The sequence below is a fragment of the Scardinius erythrophthalmus genome, assembly GCF_964197995.2.
Source record: "Scardinius erythrophthalmus genome assembly, chromosome: 19".
NCBI classification, from domain to species: domain Eukaryota; kingdom Metazoa; phylum Chordata; class Actinopteri; order Cypriniformes; family Leuciscidae; genus Scardinius; species Scardinius erythrophthalmus.
The window spans coordinates 19,915,481-19,933,960 of NC_138239.1; the positions used below are offsets into that span (position 1 = coordinate 19,915,481).

Below are 18,480 nucleotides of genomic sequence, written 5' to 3' on the forward strand. Positions count from 1 at the left end.
AATTTATATATTTAGTTTAATCTTATTCATGTTTTAAACTATTCCACAGACCCCCGGCACTCATTTGTGGGCTCCTTGGGATCCCCGGACACAAGTTTGAGAATCGACGATTTATGGAGTTCAGACAGGAATCCAAGTCGCTGTGCTCTCAGGCACATGAAACTGTATTTTCATACCGTTTTCATATGGTCAATGGCTTCCACTGTCTGTCGATACCCATCATTTGCTCCCAAAGATAGGCAAGTTATGTTCACAGACAAGGAAACTCATATTTTGTAAATGCTATACAGGTTAGAAAACGAAGTCCCCTTTCTAAAAACCTCAATACAACATTCTATGAGTAAACCTGAGTAATATATGGTGACATTCGGACTGCCCAAGCCCTCAGGCTTATAGTGTTGCGACACCTGCTGGTGCCAAGAACAAACAGCAGCAAGTTTGTACAGTTGAAGGACGTGACTGGAGCAAACACAAGCCAGACCACATCCTGCTGTCTCATTCTATGACCTTCTTGTGAACTTTGTGTAATTGCACTTTCTCAATACTGGAAGCAAAGTTTTCAACAGACTCAGGTTATTTTTTATGGCATTTCATATAAACATATTTAATACATTTAATAGTAAAGAACATGGCCTCATCAAACAGCAAGTTAATAAATATCTGAAAAAAATACATGGACATGACTGCAACAGCTCTTACCAACAGAATTTTTTTTTCCTCCCTCTGAGAGTAGATATTTAATAAGAAGTATATGATTTGTTTGAACATATGGAATATATTAAACCGATCTAAAAGCTACAAAAATAATTAAACAAGATACAAATGAAATAACTTCAACTTGTACACTTCATCAGTTATGTATAGTTAACCCCGACTGATATGATTCTGACATGCTGTAAACACCCAGACCAGTACATACATTTTACCCTCACACACAGCTTAACATCCTAATAAGAAACATTCATAAATTCAGAGGTATGTATAAAAACTCACATTTTCAATACGTTCAATGACAAAATGGCAAATACAATCAATGTAGATATTTTTTCCCAGAGAATTAAAACCAGTCAGTGCTTTACTGGGTTGTGGAGCGTTACAACGTTGTGAGTGTCTGTGTTTTCAGCACGTTCCGTGCTTACGGAGTGACTCTATGCACTGGAAAGTGGCGCCGAGGGCCCAGCTAGTCTCCACATTATTTATTTGTCTTGCCAGCTGAAATTTAAACAGAATGATACGGTTAAAGAAAATCACAGTTCGCCCATGAGTCATGGCATTTGTTCTTCAAAATATTACAGATAAATCACACACTGCTGTAGTTGACCAATTATTTGTGTTGCAATCTGTGTACAAAAGTCACCACACAGTCAGGAATCATAAATCAAGAGTAGCACACCTTCAGCTCTTTATCAGGCGAGAAGTCAAGCTCCTGAAGTAGTACAGAGATGTAGGTCAGATCCAAACAGAGGAACGGAGTCTCATTTATTCCTCCGGCTGACATGTTATTGCACACTGCACCACAAAGAAGAGAATGGATGAATTTTTTGTTGAGTTAAGGTAAACTAAGTGAATTTTTTTAAATCTAATATATTACAGCAATAATGACATCCTGATAACTTATACCTGCCACAATAAATTGGTAAGATTTTTTAGCTCTCACCAAAGCTACATTTATTTGATCAAAAATAGAGTGAAAAACAGTAATATCGTGAAATATTATTACAATTAAGTTTTCTATTTTAATATATTTTAAAATGTAATTTATTCCAGTGATGGCAAAGTGATTTTCAGGAGCCATTACTGCAGTCTTCATTGTTTTTTGAAAAATATTTTTGTGGAAACAGAGATGCATTTTTTCCGGATTTTTTGATGAATAGGAAATTCAAAAGAACAGCATTTATTTGGAATCTTTTGTCCCTTTTTGATCAATTTATGCATCTTGCTGAATAACTTAAAAAAAAAAAAAAAAAAACTGATCCCAGACTTTTGAATGGTAGTGCATTTAATTAAGAGTTACTTGCACAAATGTAATCAGACTAATACAACCATATCCAAACACTTACCTTTTTTGGCTCCTTCAATGTAATCACTGACTCTGACAGTTCCCCCTTTGCTTTCATCTGAGACAGAGACAAACTATTTGTATATGACTCATTTGCTACTCTTAAATCTTAGAAAAAAGAGACAATGTTTGAATCAGATCAAATGACAGCAATCAAACTAATCTCTCACCAATGAGGCCCAGATCCACTGCCCTGTCGTAGTAGTAAGAGAATGCGTAGAAGTCTATGTCTTTTACTTCCTCTGTTTTTCTCACCCGTTTGTAGATCATCTTTTCCACTTTTTTAAGGCAAGACTCATAGATGGGCTCCCCTGGAACAGAGCACATACAGTGATTCAAATAAAACACACTCAGGTTCACTCTGTTTATTATATATGTTACACACATCCACATTATATATACATTTTTATAAGATCTTATAAATGATAAAATTCTGGGGAGTAATTAAACACAGTTTTTAATGTTGTTTATATGTCTATGTGGTGTTTTTATATGCTTTAACACAAACCATGTGCAAATTCAACACCAATTGCAGAGTATTTTTTCTTTAAAACTGCAGTGAAACAAAGTCAGTCTCAAAAACACGGTTTAAAATCGCTGGTGTTTCTTACGTCACAAACTACCTTGTAACCAATCACGTCAACATGCCGGTGGGCTTTAGCATATCATCATTACTATGCTCTGAAGCAGGGGAGTCTCAAGAGAAGCCAGGTTATCCTGCTAGATTTTTTGTTGATTTGAAAAATCGGGTAGATTTATATTTATATTATGATGTTATGATGAACTATATGCCTTTCTCCACTGACCTTCTAAGTTGTTTAAATCTTTTCTTAGGATACTGATTTTTAGAAAGCAATTGTGTAACATAAGCGACACATTATTAGCTGTTTGATAACGTAGTCAAGCAAAAGGCTAATCATATTAATTACTGTTTTGTGTCTGACATTGTAGACGGTGATACATAAACGCATTACCATTCGTATACATCGACTTGTAGACAACCCTATAATTCACTCTTCCACCTTTTCTTCTGAATCAGTTTCTGGTTCAAATATATTATGGCTGAAACCAGTATTTCCACTTGCCATTGTGTAGCGTTAACTACAGTAAAGTTGACAGAGAGGACCAGGTATTCTGAGCTCGACTGAGTGGAGACCATAGTGGAGACGGGGCAGTGATAAAAGATGAGTTTAAGGGATAAATTATTGATTACAGGGGGACTTTAAAGGTTAAATAAATACAAAAACCTAACCCATACAGACAACATATTTCATACCTGCTTTCTGGCCTTTCACAGTATAGAGTACTTCAGCATGCTCCCACTGTCCAGAGTAATCTGAGGCTAGACATGGACTAATCAGCTCTTGGGGTCCTGCTACTGAAGAAGAAGAAAAAGAAGAGGAAGAATGATTTATTTATGCATATTAGCGTTTTTACTGCCACTATGTGGAGTAACTGTGACACTGCTGAGGAAGACAAATCCAAACATGAGTTCTGCAGTGCCACCTGGTGGCCAAACATAAAAGCACGTTTACACAAATACATGCATGTCTTGCTCATAATAACCTTAAAACCCACTCTGAGAGAAGCGGGATACACTCATACAACGGACAAAACTATAAACAAAGAAATCTGATTACATCTGTAGTGTACTAAATGTAAATCTCAGCAGTAAACTGCATGTAGAAGCTATTGCACTGATGGCAGTTTCTCTCTTTGGCCTCAACTGAATCAGTGCAACAGCTGGCCACCAAGGAATTAATCTTCAGTGCGTTATTAAGAGATTAGATAATGGCTTATTTATCTAGTGAATGAGGTCTTTAAAAGCAAGAGATGAAGAGAGATTGTAGACCACATACAAGGCTGTCCTTCAAACCCTCCCAACACAGCAAGTCTGGCTGACATCAAGCCCAGGCCAAGGTAACTGCAGAGAAAGACCAGAGACATTAAAGGGATGAATATACAAGATACAAAAAAATACAAATACACTACTGATCAAAAATGTAGGGTTTTAAATAAAAACTTTCTATTCATCAAAGAATCCAGAACAAATGTATCATAGCTTCCACAAAAACACTAAAGCAACATTGATAATAATAAGAAACGTTTCTTGAGCAGAAAATCAGCATATTAGAATGATTTCTGAAGGATCATGTGACACTGAAGACTGGATGAATGATGCTGAAAATTCAGCTTTGCATCACAGGAATACATTACATCTTAAAATATATTAAAATAGAAAACTGTTATTTTAAATAGTAATAATATTTCACAATATTACTGTTTTTACCGTATTTTGGTCAAATAAATGCAGCTCTGGCAAACAGAGGCTTCTTTCAAAAGCATTTGAAAAGTCTTACTGACCCTAAACTTTTGAACGGTAACGTATATATAAGCATTTTATAACATTTAACTATAAATCACAAATATTTCAGCATTTCATATGAAAGTATGAGAAATGAGATTGCATACTTTGGAGCAAGAGTCATACACCATAAGTGATTCCTCATCCAACACTATCTTGCCCTTTAAAAATCAATGAGTAAAGAGTCTGTTTGGTTGGCCTCTGCTGGAGGGTTTGTTGCGTCAAATCTCCTGCAGTGAATAACTAGTAATTCTAGTAATCTGGAGATGAGTCCCACGATGGGATTGTAATTGGAGGCTTGTGTGATTACACTCTAATCAGGAGAGCGAGGCGAGGCAAACGCACACTGCCTCATAAACACTTGCCATGCACTAATCATTGAGCTAACATAACCTAGAAAGCCCTGGACAACCCTGACCAAGCACAGCAACCAACGGGTGGTGGTGTCAAACATCGGGCAGAGCTTTGATCCTGGTTCTAGAAGACTGCAAGTCACGTAACATCACTGTTGGACTGAAAAGCTAAAGCTTTTAAAGGGGTCCTATTATGCTTTTCCATTTTTTCAACTTTAGTTAGTGTGTAATGTTGCTGTTTGAGCATAACAAATATCTGCAAGGTTGCAAAGCTCAAAGTCCACTGTAAAGAAAGATACAACGAACGGCTCGTTTGGACTGCAACACAATTTTTCCAGATCTTATGAAGTCATAATGTTACACATTTAAATAATCCCCGCCCACGGAATACGCAAAAAGGGGGACGAGTCCTGGTTGAGCTGCATTAGAGACGACTGTGTTGTCACAAAGGCAATGTTTTTTTCCACCCCGTTTCCAAAACTCATTTGTTTGGCCTTCCTAAGGCTGGTTGTTAAAATGTATTTTAAAAACTGTTCCTGAACATTATAATCCCAACGTTTATCGGTGCACTGCACATTTTATGCTGAACAGCTTGTTTTCTGTTGCTTTGGTAAACTCTCGCTTTTGTAGGACGGTTTACCGCTCCATAGGAAAATTAACCATGTTTTTGTGATCGATTACTGTTTGTATTAGCTTAGTTTTCTGACAAATATCACGATTAAATGGTACATAACATCGTATCTATAATATATAAGAAAATTACTAAAAACATACCACTCTGAAACATCCTATGAAATCTGTCCATGAAATCAGTTCTGCACAATCCTCTTGTTAACATTGTCAGGGTCTGAATCGGGCTCAGATTGGTTTGAAATTGACGCCATCCTTATTCAGTTTTACACTAGAGAAGAACTCGCAGTTATGAAGGGGAGGGACATTTCCCAAACGTGCTAAATGGTGCCAATCACAAAACGCTGGGAAAGCTAACCAATCACAGCACATTTGGTATTTCGAAAGGAGGGCCTTCATCGAAATTGGCGTGTTTTAGCCAATAAGGTAAAATATGTGAAAAATAATGCATTATTTAAACAATCAAGCATGAAAGCATACTCTAGTACACCCCAAAAACAAATTCAAGACTTCGTAAAAGTGCAGAATAGGACCCCTTTAAACAGTAATGTGCTGAAACTATCACTATAACTTAAAATGGATGTACTAAAGACTTGCATGAGGATATTGGATATTTAATTGTTTGTGCTCATTTTCTATATTTTTACATTTAATATTACCATCCTCTAAAAATCATTAAAAACAGTTTAACAACTTATTGTAAAAAAAAAAAAAGTAATCTTCAACCAATCTAAAAATGGATATCAATTTTTCACGCTGTGCGTTATAATGTTGTGATGCCTAAACTTTACTCGCAGCATTTAAAATAGTTGATTTCTGTCGTTAATCTTTCATGTTTTATTTATTTTTACAAAATAGTATATCATTTTAAAATTTGACATTTATGGGTATGAGCCAGAAATAATATTTTTTTCTCAGATTGCTCAGTGAGAATGTGTACATGTAAAAAAAGAAAAAAGAAAATGACATTATTATTTTTTTACACGTGTTAAAAGATTTTACAGAAGGATCTCTTCTACAGAATTCAACAGCATAATATATTGCTTTATTCGCTACATTCTTTACCACTTTAACTTATGCCCTGCCCACTTTACCTGTGTGAGTAGAGGGCGTGACTGATGTTGAACATCTGAAACGATGTCACATAATCAATGGGTGAGGTCTGGATGGTTTTCTGTACAGGAACGAAACACAAACAAGCAAATATTGATGTATAAAGGTAGCATTCCTATCTTCTTAAGCAGGAATCTGGTAGAATGACAAATGTTACAATTCTAGTTTGTACTAGTCTCATCATTGCATTTTTTTGTCCAGTATACTTTTTTAAAACAACATTAGTCAGCAACTGCCTAGTGTAGCAGTTTTAAGTCCAGACTATAACACAACATCTGTCAGCAACTTCAAGTAAGCTGCAATCTGTAGAGCAGTTCCTCTCTGAGCTCATGTTTGGAACTAGAGCTCTCGGAGAAACTGTGTAATGACATAATAAATTGGTCCTCAATCCAAACCGCCTGTACAGGACCTGACCTAGTTCAAGAGAAAGAATCTCTCTAACTCTCTCCGTCCAATGTACAACAACCTTCATTTACAAGGCCTATGGGATTAACAGGACATTTGCGGATTAATGCATGGGACGGGAGAACATCACGGTAGTTTGTTAAGAGAGACATGACTTCATTAACATGGGTCTACAGATATTTGTGTATATATATATATATATATATATATATATATACACAGTATATGCATGTACACGGCTCACTTCATCCTGTAGAGCAAAGGTGATCTGGGTCGAGCCTCCTCCTAAATCCAGCATGCCTACTGTAGGAGTCTCAGTGCCATGAAGACTACCTGTGAAGGAGAGACTTTTTAAAACACTGACTAATCATTCTAAAGAACAAACCAAACATTTTCAAGTAAAAGTAAAGAAGAAAACAAAAGAAAAAAGTTTGCATGTGGGCAGGGTGACTGTTGAAAGGTATAAAATAATCATATATTTGTGTCCAGATTAATCTTTGTTATTGATCTGTTGATGTTCATTGATTAAAGGGATAGTTCACTTTGAAATTAAATTTTGGTATATTTTAGCTTACCTCAAGGGCATCCAAGATGTAGGTGTCTTTTTTCCCACAGTAGTTTCAATTTGTATATTTTTAGGTCAAACTGTTCTTGTCTGACAGTCATATCATGCAGGTCTATGGTCACCCCCTCAAAGAGCATGCACAGAGTCCAAATTAAAACAATTCTCCATCGTAAGTACACATTGATGGCCTAAGACACGAAATGAGCGGTTTGTGTGAGAAAACGAACAGTATTTATATAGTTTTTACCTCTTGTAACACAGTCACGTCCAAGTGATCTGAGGTCACAAACCGCTCATTTCGTGTGTATTTACGATGGAGAATTGTTTTAATTTGGACTCTGTGCATGCTCTTTGAGGGGGTGACCATAGACCTGCATGATATGACTGTCATACAAGAACGGTTTGACCTAAATATATCAAAATTGAAATTACTGCGGAAAAAGACATCTACATCTTGGATGCCCTTGAGGTAAGCTAAAACATACCAAAATTTTATTTCAAAGTGAACTATCCCTTTAAATTGGCGTGACATACAGTATAACATGACTACTAAAATTGCTTACCTATTAAAAAGTTTATGGTAATCCAAGCTGACATGCCTGTGTAAATACAAATGTGCATTAATTATTAGCCCAATACAAAAATACTACTTTCTCACAGTCGTACTAAAGCTAGGCTGCAAAAAACATTTCAGGCAGAAAAATACATTAATCATTTATTACCCACACTTACACATTTATGGCCGGACCAGTCGCAGTGATATAATACAGAGAATGATGGATCATTATTCTTAACACAAAAGAGAGCTACTTCTAAGAATAAACTGTGGAATAAAGAGAATAAGAATAAACTCCTGGCTGTGCGTAGAACCTGCAGGTATGCAGATCCATCCGACAGATCCCAACATCAGAAACGAGCAGTTGTTATTTAACAAGATCTGAATTTTCAGCTTTATTACTCCAGTCTTTAACGTAACATGATCCTTCAGAAATCATTCTAATATGGTGATTTGGTGCTAAAAGGGATACCTCACCCGAAAATTTAAATTCTGCCATAATTTACTCCCTCAAGTTGTTCCAAACCAGTATGTGATTCATTCTTCTGTTGAACTAAAAAGAAGATATTTTGAAGAATGTTAGTAACTAGACAGTTGGCAGTAGCCATTGAGCCTTAGTAGGGAGAAAAAAATACTATGGCTAATGTCTGTAAACTGTTTGTTTACCAACTGTCTGGTTGTTCTGTGTTCAACAGAGAAAAAGACACTCATAGAGGTTTAGCACAACTTGAGGGTGAGTAAATGATGACAGAATTTAACATTTTTGGATGAACTAGGCTTTTAAGAAACATTTCTTATTATCAATGTTGATACAGTTGAAAACCAGTGCTGCTTAATATTTTTGTGGAAACTGTGCTATTATTTCTTTGATGAACAGCTTTATTTGAAATAGTCTAATATGTCTAATGAGTCTAATATGTGTTAATGTATCCATGCTGAAAAACAAACAAGTACTGACCCAAAACCTTTGAACAGTACTGTACATTGTATGCTGGTGGATTCCATACATTTAGAGAGTTTAGCATTAACATATAGTCATGGTCCGGCCAGATCACAAAGACTTCGGCGAGTGAGTGCATCATTGGATCTTTGTGCTAAAACTCTTATAAACTGTATGTTTGTTTTGAATGTAGGTTGCTTCTTAACAAAGTAAGGGGCTTTAGCTCTCAGAAATAACCAAACTCACTTAGTTTCTATAAACTCCATCCCTCCATCCCGTTCCCTCACATATACCACTTTGGCACAGCATTAACAATAAGTCTGTATGATTTGCTGTGATGGACTAATCTGGTTGGGTAAGCTTGTGTGTCCAGGAGAGTTTAGACTCACGCTGATAATGAGACTGAGATTATCCAGTTACGGGACCTGCAGAGTTTATGCATTAATTTGACAAAATTTCAAACACAAATTGCTACCCATTAAGCAAAGACAACTTGTATATCAACAAAAAAGCAGTATTAACCTGGCCTTTGCTCAACACTGTTTGCCCATGCTAGTTTAGTTCCTTTAAAAGCAATTTACTGCCTAGCAAATTAATGGCCGCTAATCTGTTTGCTGAGATTATAGTGCACATGGGACATTATCCTCTGGGCTCATTATTACTTGTGTGAACTATTTTAAAGGATTGGATTAAAGTCCCATATATACGCATTATCTATCGTTAATATACACACACAGCTCAAGCCATTACTGAAGAAAATTTCAATTTACAATTTATATCTTTATGCCAGAAGCGCAAATGCTTGACCGCAGTGGCCAGAAGCTTTTGACGAGCTGGAGATGTCCAGTAACATCTGCCGGTTTCACATTCCAGACGGACAGACTCCTGCATGGATCATAGCTCAGCAAAACACTGCAACTTCACAATCATAGAAACGAGAACTTTTGTCATCAGTTAGAACTTTCAGGATGTGCTTCCTCAGTTTTCCTAATGTTAAAAAAAATAACCCTAAAATGTTCAAATTAGCTTGTCAAACAAAACTAAGTTGATTTGTTAGCCGAGACTGTAAAGTCACGTTTTTGACTACAAAAGTACATTAAGGTTGTTTGGTTTAGATTTTTTACGTTAGACTCAAAATAAAAGTGTTAAGGCCCGTTCACTCCAAGCACGATAACTATAAAGATAACGATAAAGATAACTATATATGCGTCAACAACAACCGATAACGGTCCTTTTATTCTAAGCACGCGCGCGCCCGCGCTGCGGTTTCAAAGTAGCGAAAATGGATGACCTGCTAGAATGGATGCTGATTGGCTGTCAGTGTTTTATCGTTTGACAGCTGGAAAAAAATCGTTCTGAAAGTGATCCCAACGATATCGTTCCTCATATCTTTATCGTTTTAGTTGTGGTGTGAACTCTGTTATTTTTTAATATGGAGAACGATTTTTAGAATTATATCTTTATCGTTATCTTTATAGTTATCGTCCTTGATGTGAACGGGCCTTTAGGAATCTATTATTATTATGAATTTGTTTCTATTTAAATAATTATTGAAATAATCTGATTGTTAAATTAATTAGATACTAAAAATTGACACTGCAATAGATTATTCCTTTCAATATATGGTAGGCTACACAATGCTTAAAAGTTGTAGAATATTCTTTTACAATTTGAAAACGAACACTCTTGTTTATTACGAATCTGACATTATTAAGTAGGGCAAAGGAGTAATTGACAAGGTACCTTCGTCTGTGCCATCCATGATTGACACACTGTCCGGTCTATAGAAGAACAAGGATTCGCTAAACACCTCCCTCACCTGCAGCAGAGAGATTTCAGGTTTAGCATGGTTAGGAAATACTGAGATGACAGGCTGAAGAACAAGAAATGCCAGAAGACAGCCCTCATCTCTACAACCTTACTAAACCTTTAGCCTAGTGTATTAAAAAAACAAAACTTTTACTCCACCCTTTACAGTAATTTTGTACTGCATGTCTAATATCACTGTCTCCTTAAAATTGTGTTGAAGTATTCCTCATTTATAAGCTGCTTTGCAAAAGAAAGACATCTGCTAAATTAACAAATGTAAATGAAACTGAAATTTTATGATATAGAAACCGAATACATTTAGTTACCTCAAAGCACTAGGCCCTGCGTACTAGCTGAAAGAGGGTATAGAGATTTTTCTAGGGGTTTTTATAATTGATTTTTTAAATTTATATATACTGGATATATACTGGAATTTCCAACTTCGATACGATACCATGAAAAATATTGATATTCGATACCATTTTCGATACCACGGGAAAAAACTTCCATATATACCAGCATATAGATCCTATGTTATTTAAATTAATTAAATTAAAGTTACAAAACAAGATCAGCGAGTGATTTTCTCTGTCTTTTGTTCTTTGATAAACATGAGAGACAGCAGCAGGTTTATTAGACTGCTGTCACTTTAAGAGGTCAGGCATGGATCCAATATACTGTTACACCAATAGTGTTACTGTTGACCATTTGATTTAATCACAATAAGCCACGAAAAAGAAGACAAATTAGTACTCGTGATCTGTTTGAGGGCGACTTTACGAGAGTGTTATCAGTGGTGAGCGTGCTTTTGGTGAAAGCGCGAAACCTGTGGGAACGAGTAAAATGACTCTTAATACAAGCACTATTCAATCGGAGTGAATGAGATGAGTGAGTGACAGGAGGCGGCTGTGTGTCAATTCGCCGTCGGAGAGAAGATAAAGAGAATGCGCAGCTGGCATCGGTGTATCGATACTGCAGAAAAGAAGTATTGGAACCATTTCAGATATTTCAGTATCGATACTGTATTGATCTCAAAGTATTGATATTTTTGACAACACTAGCCTCCGGTAAACATAACTTGACGATACTTGAATGTTTTGTTCTACAACGTAAAGAAACATATTAGAAACATATGTTGTTTAAAAAAAAAAAACAGCTTCAAAATTTACATAGTAGAGCAAAATGTTCAAGTATCGTCAAGTTATGTTTACCACAGACCTTATTTTATTCATAAATTGAAAAACCCCATAGGAAAATCTTGTGGGAACCACTGGCGAATCGGTCTTCTGGGTTTTGACGGCATCCCTGCACCACTCTATACAGTGAAAGTCTGTTTGGTGACTGATGGATCTCTGACCTTGTCCAGCAGGATGGTGGCCTTCTCACCAGGCAGCAGTCTGAGCCCTGCCGTGGCTCTGAGCATAAGAGGGGAAGAACTCCATAACGTTTCAGGAACCGTGTCTTTAGCAACCTTTAACAGTCCCAACAGCCCCTCCTTACTCTGTAAAACAACAGCACTGGCTACATTAATATGACCATCAAACTGTAGACGGAAAAGATACTATGACAAATCTTTTGCAAAGGCATTTGCGAAGGGTTCAAAACTATAAAACTTGATCACATTTTACTGGTTACCTTTTCTGGGTCATCAGCATATGCAGACAGTCCAGGTTTTATAGCTCTAAATGTCTCGTGGGCTAATTTTGGAGCTTCTGTTAACACACAAAGACAAATGTTAGCTTTTAAAACAGTGAAATATATTTACACATTAAAATTTGTGTTTTTTTTTAAAGAAATGAATACTTTAATCAGAAAGGATGCATTAAATTGATCAAGTGGCAGTAACAAAATTCTAATTAACGTTGTTCTTTCACACTTTCTATTCATTTTCAGAAGCCTGAAAAAAAAAAACGATCATGATTTACAAAAAAAACTTTTTAACACTGATAATAATAAGTTTCTTGAGCAGCAGATCAGCATATTAGAATGTTTTCTGAAGGATCATGTGACACTGGAGTAATGGCTGCAGAAACTTCAGCTGTGCCATCAGAGGAATAAATTACATTTGAAAATGTATTAAATATAAAACTGTTATTTTAAATTGTAATAATGTTTACCAATGTTAGTGCATATTCAAATAAATGCAGCCTCGGTGAACATTTCACCAACCCCAAACTTTTGAACAGTAGAGTATATGAAATAAAATTCATAAAAGGATATTTGTAACACTGATTAACTGCAGTAGTAGGGTTCCACATGGCTTATATCAAAGTTTGCATAATAAACGATATAAACAAATGTTTCAGCCACTGATCAAATCTAACCATACTCTTCGGTGTGACCTTTGATCCATCAGGCTTAGCTAGGAAGTGTGTGCATGAGAGAGCGTGCCTGATAGCAGACTACTTGATGTCCATTATAATATGACAATCATAGGTTTAACAATAAAGGCTAAAGCAGCACTTAACTGATTTAGCTCAGAATTGGGATGCAATAACTAAGCCATTGGACGATCAGGGTTGCGCTAAGCAGTAAACCTAATATCTGTGGATAACACCCACACAGTCAACATACCCCTGGTTTTACTATAGTAACACTATGGTATTTTGGTGGTAAGGTTGTAGATTTAAAATAAATAAATAATTAGGAAGTGTGCATTTCAGTGTACTAGTAGGTTACGAGTTTAGGTTTTATATAAATAATTACAGTGATCTAACAAGCCCTTACATTTTTTTACCACAATAACCATAATTTTCAACAAAACACCATGGCCATATTTTTTGGCATTACTACAAAATCATAATTTATTAACATTAAAATGAATTAATATTTATTAGATGTATTGTAATATCTTTGACATTTACCTTTTATCAATAACTTTAGTATCTATGGTATTTTAGTGCAAAATATGTTTGCCACAGTGTTATTTTAGTATTATTTAAAAATTATTTTAGTATTTATTAACATTTTTAATCTAGCTTTAATGTATTATTATTTCAGTTTTTGTAATTTTAGCACTTTAACATCAATTTTGGTAAGTTGCCAAAGCAAAATTTCTAATTTATATTTAAGTTTAATATTTATATTTTATTTCAGCTTTGTATCAATTGACGAAAACACTGCTTTCTTGTCTGATGTACATAAATATTTAAAGACTGATTTTGTTTTCACGTCTTTGTTATGAAAAAGCTTTTGTCATGTGGTCTTATTTGCAGTGTGTTGCTTTGACCCTTTTAGAGAGCCTTAATGCCCTTAATTTGATCTTTTCGATTATTAGTATTTGAGTGGACTCAAATACCTCTTAAATTTGAACATACCATTTGGCTCCATCTGAAATTTGAAGATATGAATCCTGGTTCCAGTGCTTCCAGCATCAAACATAATACCATACTGGAAATTTTCACTGACCACCTGAGATGAGGTTGGATGTTTATGGGTATCCATCCTATATTGGGGCAGCTGGTCAGGTACTGGTGGCTTGGAGTCATCATAATGGCGTTTGACGTAGGTGAGGTAGACCACCAGGCATCCCACAAACATAAAGATGAAAGCTAACTTTGGGAACCTCATAATGGCAGACAGAGGTACATGATGTGGAGTCAATTTACCAATGCAGAAGGCTCAACAATTCTCCACTACCTACAGAAAAAAAAACACCAAAAAATATCATATAAAAAAGGAGTTTAAATTTCCTGTGAGATAAAGTATGAAATATCACCGACCCAAGTGAATACAAAGTCATTAGTTTAAATGTTAATGAGAAGCTATGACTAACGAAGCTAACAAAGATTTACAGATTTAACACAGCCAATACATACAGTATTAACCTGTTCTCACTCAAAACAATACATGAAATAAATTCAAATATAACAAATGATGTCCTTATATTTTCTGCCACAACTATGACGTCACACAACTTGTAAATGAATAACTACTAATACCTAGCAACACCTGAAAAACAAAACATCTGCTGCAATTAATGTACGCGTTATATGAACAATATGGTTATTTTTGTCAGCATTGTAAGACTTTCTTACTGTGATGACAGTTTAATATATGGAGTTATTTAGGTAATTAATTTAAGTGAACTCTAGATTTGTCAATACTTATAACACATATTCGAAACATGTTTTGTATCGGTCATGTTGAACAATAATTCGCGATAGGCAAAAATAATACGCACACACATTGAGTGGGAAAATACCAACAAGAGATGCACCAACACTTTTGGAACATGGTGAGCATATTAATCTAAAAGAATAACTTTATATAACACATGTACTTTATTTTAATTTTGTTTAATGTCTCAAGAATAATTTGAGAACAGATAGATAAATCTCATCATAGTTATAAGACAAAAATGTCATTATCCGTGTTTCTAAGATCGTTATACCTAGTTCTCTGTAGCAAGATCATACTCCTTCGGATCCGAGTCGTGTTTTCTGTATCGACGAATAGCCATGGTGAGATTTTGACATGTTATTCCTTATGAAAAATTGTCAAACTCCTCTGGTCTCGTTTTGATTACGTCAGTAATATAGAATCCTGCAACGTGGAGATGACGTGGAGCGAACACGTACGTCACGCGTTCCAAAGAAAAGACAGACGCGCCCTCAAAACCAGTAACACTTGTTTGAAGCAGTGTTATAATGATAAATAGCCTACCGTTTATGAAAAGACAACAAACATTCCTCAGATATTTTTTTGTTACGTTCAAACCCCTTTGCTAGGCAAATCCATAGTTATATAGTTGTTAAATCGGCTTAAATGTTAGGCCAATTTGCTTCCCCCCCTATAGTCTATTCATGATGGCACGCCCAAAACGAACATTAATAATGTTACTGGAAACATTCATAATGTTCGTTTTAATTAGCCTATTTAGTTTCCGTTTATATTGTAAGCAAATAAATTGTTTACTTATCCTGTATAGCCTACTTTTTTCTGTATGATTCCCATTGAGCCCATTCGTTTTGGGTAAGGAAATTACATGATGGAATTGACTGAAAGTAAATCCCTAGGAAAGTAATTGGTTCTGAATAGCAGTATCCAAACAATTCACTCCCACATGGTTTTGCCTAAAATTTGAATCTTTTGATAATTCATTTAATTTGAGCTGATTCCATCTGAATCAAGTTAAGTAGGCATATATAGACATAGGGTGGGCCAAAAAAGCATTTGGACACGTAAACCACATTAAAAATATATGAATTTCCAAAACATCAAACCAAGTGACATCTGACTGCAAACAAATTATGGCATTAGTCCAAATACATTTTGTCTTCATCTTGAACAGTATGCATCTATATTTTTATGATTGACATCAGTCAATCTTCTATTTATGAAATGTTTTGCTTGAAAGATATGCTTGTTTTTTGTTATAAGAGCAACAGTTGCAGCACAAGTTCTATTGCCATTTTCAAGCCCCATTTCGGCTGTTCAATGCTTCCCTCTTAACCTCCTGAGACCCAGAGAGCCAATTACACTTTCATTGTGCTGTTTTCAATATGGCACCAGCTGGTCTCTCCACCGAGGCCCTGTGAGTTTTGTTAAAGTTTACCAGGCTGTGGCAGCTATACATGACCTGTGGCACATCTCCATTCATTACCTTAATTAACCATCATTAAGGCCTATTGGCCTGCTATATGGGCCAATCTGTGGTTCCCTCCTACACTTTCTCATGCAACATGCGACACCCCCATCTGAGCTTGAATTTCAGCCAATGAGTGACCTATAATGAGAGGTCCCTGCAAGGGGGGTCGAGATGGTTTTGATGATATTCATTTGACGCTTTCCATTGAGAGTGTCTGCGAGCACAGGGCAAGCTTGAAAGGACCATATGCTCTCTTTTTACATGAGGGTATGTGTGTGAGCGCATCTATCTAGGACACAAGGTCCAGCAGGGGGTGAGGGGCAACGGACCGCCTAATATAAGACCGTTCTCACTTATCAAAAATCAATGTGGGCGGACTTTTTAAGGGGGAAGATGGCCATCCCTCCAAACTGTTGCACTCTGACCGCCCCCCCTCAAAGAGTGATGCATACATGACTTCCCCCATTATAACTTAAGCAGTCATTACAGACGTACCTCAACAGTTGCAGCAGAAAGCAAAACGCCCCATCCTCGTCCCCAATAATGGGCTGAGTTGCAGTTTGCATACTGCACAGGGATTGTGAAGAGAAAAAAGGGAGGGAAGATCGACAAATGTATTCGTTATAAAAGAGGTTTTTACAAAGCTTCTGCTGTTCATTTTTCTAGCTGAAGAAATATTTAGCTGCATATTCTCCACCACAAGATGTATTCATTAATCTTCCAAAAAAAGTGTTTGTTAAAGGGATACTCCACTTTAAAATGAAAATTCTGTCATCATATACTCACCCTCATGTTGTTTCAAACCTGTATGAATTTATTTCTTCTGCTGAACAGAAAGTTAGATATTTAGAATAATATCAGTAACCAGACAGTTTCTGGTACCATTGACTTCCATAGTATATTTTTTTCCTACTATGGAAGTCAATGGTACCAGAAACTGTCTGGTTACTGACATTCTTCTAAATATCTTCCTTTCTGTTCAGCAGAAGAAAGAAATTCATACAGGTATGAAACAACATGAGGGTGAGTATATGATGACAGAATTTTCATTTTAAACTAGAGTATCCCTTTAAGCCTGTTAACTGTCAGGTCCTGGTAGCAGGACACTTGGTGCGTTTTTTTATCGCCTTTTATCCATATAACATATTTTAGTAATCATCATACATAGGTATCATTCAAAAGCTTAAACATTCAAAATCCTAAACATTCAAAATCCATCCTGTGAACATCGTTTTGGAATTGGACATTGCGTTACATTAGAAAAATTACTGTAAAACTTTCAGCAGGCTCAATTTTTTTTTACAAAATTTGGAACAAAACTTGTTTAGACGTGGCTTTGATTTTCTAGAAATGTTAGTGTCCAAATTATTTTTTTAAATATATCTTTTGAATATAATTATATTTATTCAGTACATTTGATTTACAGTAAACTTTTATAATAACTTTTTTACATTTTCATTTTTTGCTTTCTCTTACACTACAGAATTTTAGAACCTTAAACTGGGTTCTAAGCGCTTCATATAGAACCTTTTAGAGGTTCCCATCATGGAATCATTTTATGGATTTAGTTTTAATTATTAATGTTAAATTTAGTGATTTAAACAGCTAAACATATTTTATCACTAGAAAAAATGTTATGCAATCATTTAAAACATTTCTCCTTATATTTTTGGCATCAAGGATTCTTTGTTGAGTCAGGAACCCAACTTAACCTTTTAAGAGTGTGCATTTCAAAGCATTCAGGGTGGAGACAGTTAACAGGTTAAACAAACTACTCCAAAATTCCTCTATAGAGCATCAGAGTGTATTTATTTAACATAAGCTCTTAATAGCTTTTAGCAATTTAATGTTTAATGGTCCCTTAATCTCTTGCTCACATTTTTAACAATAATGATTAGACCATTAGTGATGTGGTCTGCATAACCATTAAAAGCAAATTCATAGCAATTACGACAAAATTTTAAGAGCCACTCTCTATAGTAAGACCACTAATCCAGTTCACTTTGACCCAACTGACGTAAAATGGGTGGAAATACTTATACCTTCACCGATATACCCACATACATTAATCTGCCTTGAATTTTTTTTAAAGAGG

At 35.6% G+C, this 18,480-nt stretch overlaps 1 protein-coding gene across 2 annotated transcripts; it reads right to left on the bottom strand.

Moving 5' to 3' along the window:
• Window positions 1–183: 183 nt before the first annotated feature.
• entpd6 (ectonucleoside triphosphate diphosphohydrolase 6) lies at window positions 184–15,342 on the bottom strand. 2 transcript variants are annotated; one of them, XM_081393901.1, is made up of 14 exons: window positions 15,189–15,342; window positions 14,113–14,434; window positions 12,431–12,507; window positions 12,153–12,296; window positions 10,730–10,805; window positions 8,054–8,089; window positions 7,170–7,258; window positions 6,502–6,581; window positions 3,919–3,983; window positions 3,336–3,437; window positions 2,230–2,370; window positions 2,061–2,117; window positions 1,394–1,509; window positions 184–1,212 (listed from the first exon to the last, which is right to left on the bottom strand). In XM_081393901.1, the coding sequence occupies exons 2-14, from the start codon at window positions 14,363–14,365 to the stop codon at window positions 1,120–1,122; spliced, it is 1,329 nt and encodes a 442-aa protein (XP_081250027.1). In that variant the 5' UTR covers window positions 14,366–14,434; window positions 15,189–15,342; the 3' UTR covers window positions 184–1,119. The 2 variants fall into 2 exon arrangements, with proteins under 2 accessions (XP_081250027.1, XP_081250028.1); XM_081393902.1 differs by having other exon boundaries at window positions 433–1,212; window positions 3,336–3,434.
• Between the last annotated feature and the right edge of the window lie 3,138 nt (window positions 15,343–18,480).